General features: G+C 50.4%; 1 protein-coding gene across 3 annotated transcripts in view; it reads left to right on the top strand.

Moving 5' to 3' along the window:
- Positions 1-2,892: 2,892 nt before the first annotated feature.
- The window catches only part of ZNF704 (zinc finger protein 704), a 192,871-nt gene continuing 189,763 nt past the window's right edge, over positions 2,893-6,000 (top strand). For all 3 annotated transcript variants that reach the window (XR_005085091.2, XR_005085090.2, XM_037164161.2), the window contains exon 1: positions 2,893-3,352. Coding sequence is in view for 1 of the 3 variants with exons in the window: in XM_037164161.2 (XP_037020056.2) it covers positions 2,930-3,352 (423 nt within the window). In the remaining 2 variants the exon portion in view is untranslated. The remainder of the gene's footprint in view (positions 3,353-6,000) is intronic.

Raw genomic sequence — 6,000 nt, 5'->3', positions numbered from 1 at the left:
CCTGGTCCTAGGGGCAAGTATGCCCGGTTTTGGAAGTAACCATGTTCAGGGAGCATTGAGGGAAGGAAGGAGCAATGACTGCTCAGCACTTGCTTGACATCATGAGACATTACTTGACTTCAAAGCCCACATCATGAGTGCAGTGTGTCATGAGCCTCTGTCATTAGATATTTCTTGATTCCTGGTGAATTAATTATGTCATTTGATTTTACTTCTCACTGATGTCCCCTAATATCATGAGATTGTTCTTAAATGGCCTGCATGTCCCTGCCCATCTGGATCCTTCTCATCCCTCACAGCCCAGCTCCGCCAACCTCTTCTGTGACATTTGCCTCCACTTAATGGTCCCAATAACAAGGCCAGTCTCTCTCCTTCTCAGAGGGCAGCCTCTCAGGCCCAGTGTGGCCAGGAAATGGGGATATGCCTGGGCTCTGCTGAGGTGGCCTGAGAAAGAGAACAACTGATTTCAAAGCCTGTACAGGAATTTTGAAAGAAAGAACAGTGGTGTAAATTAGAACACTTTCCACTAAACCACAAATACAAACCATGACTCACTTAATCTTGTTTGTTCTGTCAGTTTTCAGGAACACGCTTACTTTCTTTTATCTATGGCAATTTCAGACACAAAAAGCTTTATCCTTGGCCAGACCACAGCCTCTTGATAAAATGTAGTCTGGTTTTAAAAGCACATTGTTGCTAGTTATTGACTGTTCTGAGCTTCCTTAAAAGAGAGTCAACTTGTTGTTCTTCAACAGCATCCCAAGCTACTTTGTTTGTGTATTGCTATCAACACATTGACTCTAATGTGCCTTCCTGTACCAGCTCCTTTTCTAAGCTGATTACACATATTACACATATCTGTAGGATGACTTATTATCCTCCAAAACAAGTTGACTATTATATAGGGACTGCTGTTATCTCGATTTGACAGATGAGGAAAATGAGGCACTGAGAGAGGAGGAGTAAGTACATACAGCTGGTAAGTTTCAGAGTGAGGATTGGAATCCAGGTACTTCCCCATTTCCCTCACGTCTTCATCTTCCTTCACCACTGCACCTGTCAGCCAAGCCCTGGCCCTGATCTTTTATTCTTCTGGTCAGAGAAGGGCCCCGCTGCCTGTCCCTAAAATCATCTCCCAAGTCGACCAAGGCAAATTACTTGCAAGTGAGATGAAAACTCAGTGGCCCTTCTCTGTTCTTTGTAAGCACTCGTGGATCTGATTAGTTCACTTCTTGGTTGGCCCTTGCTGTTACACGCCCATCTCTTCAAATGCTCAACCTTCTCACTTTCTGAAGTCTTAAATGAAATATTTACAAGCGAAGAGTTCGACAAGAAAATACCATGATCTGAAGGGTCTGGAAAGATGAATCTGGTGCTGTTATGTGGGGGCGGGGGGGGGGAGAGGAGGGTGTGTGGTTGAAGAAAGGTGTGGAGAGAGCTGGTTGGAAACTTTCACATAGTAGCCATAAACACTAAGAGTTTTAGGAATGGAAGGAAAGGAGTGGATGCCAGAGGCATTTCAGAGAGAACAGTGGATCCTACCAGTGGACAACTGCCTCTGGGGATACCAGACAGAAGGCAGTTAAAAATGATCCTGCTATTTTGGGCCTGAATGGTTATAATGAGAATGTCATTACCTGAGATAGGTGTTTCAGGAAGCCCATCTGATTCAAGGAGAACAAGTTCATTTTATAATCCTTGTCATCATCCCCATTCAACAATTGAAAAACACCATAAGCAAGCATTTAATGAGCTCCTTCAAGTGTCTCACAGGGTAGTGTTGTTAGGTATCCAATAGTAATTACGGGGAAAGGAAGCTGACGGTGAGGCCATCTTCCTGGAGGTGCCTGCCAGAGTACTGAGTAAGTTAGGTGTCCCCCCAGGCCTCACCTACAGAGGTGGAATTTGGCACGTGGTGTGAGTGTAAAGGGCATGGCCAACCTCATACAGTAGCCAGTGATTTTTCTGTGTCACACCTAAAAATTCTCAGAAAATGACAGTGCCATTAGTTATACAGCAAATGGATTATTGGTTTCCAGACTTGATCTCATTTCATACTATTTTTTTTTTTAATAAATTCAAGCAGTCTGGAACAGGCCATCCTGTTTCTTTCTCCAAAGGCCCTGTCAGCAAGCAGAAATCTTCTTGGCATGTAGCCACTGTAACCAAGCACTCCAGGTAGGAATTCAGAAATAAAAACTGAAAGTAAAGACTTCACACGGGCCCAGATTGCTTGACAGGCAGGGCCTAGAAGGGTGCACTCAGAGACGGCCAGGTGGGCAGGCAATGCCATGAATGCGTTTCAATAATCCAGAAGAGTCTGGTGACTCATCTTAGGGACCCCAAATTTCCTGTGGGAGCGCCTTCCCTGATAGCACAGAAGCTCAGGAGCTGCGGCCACGCAGAGACCATTCAAATTAACTTGCGGGGGCAAATTTCTTCCTTCAGAGTCTTACTTTGACTGACAACCCAAGCAGCAGCGGTGTGAGAGCCTCCGTCCACAGGGAGTCGCCGGCTCTGGCTGGGGGAGGCAGCCGGCGTCGTCCCGGCCTCTCGTAAGCCCCGGATCTGGAAAACGCGGGTCGGGGAGAGTCCAGTCCGGGTTTTGCCGACTCGGGGGCTGAGGGCTGGCGAGGAGGGCGGCGGGCGGGCGCTGTGGTAGCGGCGCCGACTGCTCGCGCCCGGGCGGCCGCTCTAGGCCCCAGAGGCGCGGGCCCGGCCACCGGCCGCATGGGGCGCAGCTCGGCCTGCGGCTCCCGGGCAGCGGCGGCGTTGGAGGCGGCAGCGCGCGGCTCGCTCACACCCACCCCGATCCCGCCGTAGCCACGCCGCCGCCCCGCAGCCCGGGCCGCGCGCTTCCCGGCGACCGCGGGAGGAGCGGCCACCGCGGGAGGGAGGGAGGGAGGGGAGGGACGGCTCGGAGGCAGGCATGCAGGCGCGCCGCCTGGCCAAGCGCTCCAGCCTGGGCGGCCGCCGCGGGGGCCCCGCGCTGCAGCCCCAGGGCGCGGCGCCCGAGATCGGGAGGCCGCCGCTGCCCCCGCCGCCGCCGCGGAGTGCTGGGGCCGGTCTCGCTCGGGCCTCCGGGGCGCTCGCGTCCTCCGTGCTGCTGCTGCTGGGCGAGGAGGACGAAGACGAGGAGGGCGCGAGCCGACGGCGGCGGAGTCTGGGGCGGGTGCCGGAGAAGCCCCGAGGGGGCGCGGAGGAGGACGATGACGACTACGAGGAGGACGACGAGGAGGGGGTCATCGAGGTGGTGGACGGCGACGAGGACGACGACGAGGGCGAGGAGCGCTTCCTGCCCCTTGGCCCTGGCCGCGCGGTCTCCAGGGGCCCGGCCCGGGGTGCGTTGAAGGTGCGTGCGGGGCGAGGGACTGGCGGACCGGGATGGCCCGGGCGAGGGAAAGGACGGCCCGGGAGGGGCCGAGGGCTCCGGAGGGAACGGCCGGGGGAGGGGCGGGGGAGGGGTGTGTCAGGCGCGCGAGCCGCGCGGGGTCCGGGTTTGCTCGGCCCGGCCCCAGGCGCGTACCGGGCCCTTTGAGCACGGCCGCTGCCCCATCCTCAAAGGCCGGGTCTCTTGTGGGTGCAGGAAAAGGCCACTTTCCCCCGTGAGGTCGGGAAGTTGGAGCTGGGACGAGGTAGGCATGGGTTTGCACCGGTTAGGCGAGACGGGAGGGGTGAGACATCCGGGAAGCAGGAGTGTCCCCTGTCCTGGATTTGAGGGCTAGTCCGGTTTATTGATACCAGCAGGCAGCTTGTCCTGTCCATCTCAGCCCCTCTCCATCCCAGAACAATTGTTGCGGAGTTTCCATCGCAGGCACCGGGAGGGAACCAGTGAGCCCAGTGCAGGCACGGCCAAGCCGGTGGTTTCTGCATGAATTTTGCTGGCAGTGTTGGCAGTGCCCCTGCCCTCCCCTGTTTAAACTTGACATCGTTTAGCATTTTGGCTTTTTTTCTCTCCTCAAAATTGCAAATGAGTCAAAAGGAGGAAATTGAGAAAATTGGGGGATAGGGTGGGGTGGATTTGGCATTGAAAATAAACTTGAGTGTGTGCTGAGGATTCCAGCGAAGTCCCTGTGCACTGAATCACCGACATCGTTCGGATTCTGTATCTTCAGGAGATAAGGGGTTTATTATTACACAACTGACTGGCTGGGCTTGCAGGCATGCGATTGGACAAGGCAAACCAGGCCGCGGTTCGTGCACAGTGTGTGTTGCTAAGAAGTTTTGAGGGCAGCAAGTGGTAAGGAGGGAGGGAGTGCTTTTTCTCAACAGTGGATCTTAAAGTCAACTGCATGAACTGCTTACTGGAGTTTTCAGAAGATTTGGGTATATTAGCAAGGGAAAATACATAAACAATTGAGTTTAATAGCTACTTAATTTTTTTTCCTGAAGCTTGCATAAAAGTCACATCTTCAAAGCATGAAATTGTAGTTCCAAAGAAACTTTAAATACTAGCATTTAGAAGAGCCTCAGAGTAGGTATGGTCACAGATTTCTTTCCTAGACCACCCTGGAAGTATCTGCTCTGGGAATGAGAAGTTTTCAGCAAGTAGTCATTTGAGAAGATAGTTTTGACAGTTACTTGTTGAACACCAGGCCATGACCACACTCATTACCATGGCCTGTTAAAAAGCCTGCCTGCATTGGATGGCTGTGGGATATAGCTGGGTTTGGAACTGTCATATGGTGTCAGTGACATCGAGAGATAGGAGACATGAATCTTTGGAATTTTTGTCCAGAAATAGTGAAAATATTCCTTGTACTTTGAACAGTGCTTGAACAATTTGTGATTAAAAATTAATTATAATTTATGCTCTGTGACCCAAGCAAACCCAATGTAGGGGAGAAATCAAATCTATAAAAACAGAATAACTAGGGTGTGATCATTTAACATTATCAAGAAAGATTTTTCACATCTCCTAACAAATTTATGTTACATACTTTCAAAATGGGTTTTATTTTATAATGTTTTGGCTTGCCCACTTTTCAGAAATGTATATATTGAGTAGTTTGAGGTATAATTTGTATGTAAGTTTTACTGCTTTTCAGCCATTTTGACATTGAATCTGAAGAGATTTTTCTAATGGAATGTAACAGGACATTTCATTATAAATGCATATAACAATGTGCACATCATATATACATATATACATATATACATATATATGCACTCATTTATTCAAATATTTATTGAGCACCTATTATGTGCCAGGTGCTATTCTAAAACACAGAAGTAAGCACCTTCCATATACTCACATCTGGTGAGAGTAGTCATAGCAACAGTCAAACCAGCAGGTAGATAAGCATGGGTGCCTGAGATTGTGATACACGATGAAAGGGAAACAGTAATGGTGGAATCAAGAGTCTAGGAGGAAGACAGTGCTGCTATGGGGGAGACCTCCCCGGGGGGGACATGTTTGATCTGAGATCCAAGCCATGCAGCTTGAAAGGAAGATGTTTCCAGAAAGAAAGAATAACAATTGCAAAAGTCTGGATGTGGGAAGGAGGAAAAGGTGAGTGTGACTGGGACTTGGTAGGTTGGAGATATACCAAGGAGGCAGGTCAGGGCCAGCAACATAGAACCCGGTGGGCCTTTTGAAAGTACAGTGAAAAGACTTTGGAAAGTTTTAAACAGTAAAGGCACACAAGGTTGCTCGTGTTTTTAAAAGGCCATGCAGTATGGAGAACAGTGGACAGCAGGGAGAAGCAGGAGGCCAGCTAGGTGCTCAGTCCAAGACAGGTAAGGGCAGTGTTCTCTAGGTTAACAGGAGGGAATTAGAGGGGAGTGAGCAGAGTCAGAATCTACTGTGACAATTGACCTACAAGAACTTGCTGATGTAAGGGGGGGGGGGGAGGGAAGAGAATCCATGGTGAGGCCCCCGTGTGAAGGTTGGTTAGATGTGCCATTTGTTGCAGTTGGGAAAACTGGGAGAACAACAGATTTCGGGGAGGGAACAGAGTCATATTTTGGACATGTGATATCTGAGATGACAGTTACACA

Source organism: Artibeus jamaicensis, unplaced genomic scaffold (genome assembly GCF_021234435.1).
Source record: "Artibeus jamaicensis isolate MK-2021 breed Jamaican fruit bat unplaced genomic scaffold, CSHL_Jam_final scaffold_916, whole genome shotgun sequence".
In the NCBI taxonomy this organism is placed as follows: domain Eukaryota; kingdom Metazoa; phylum Chordata; class Mammalia; order Chiroptera; family Phyllostomidae; genus Artibeus; species Artibeus jamaicensis.
The sequence above is the reverse complement of the archived record's forward strand: the minus strand, read 5'-3'. Positions and strand labels throughout refer to the sequence as shown.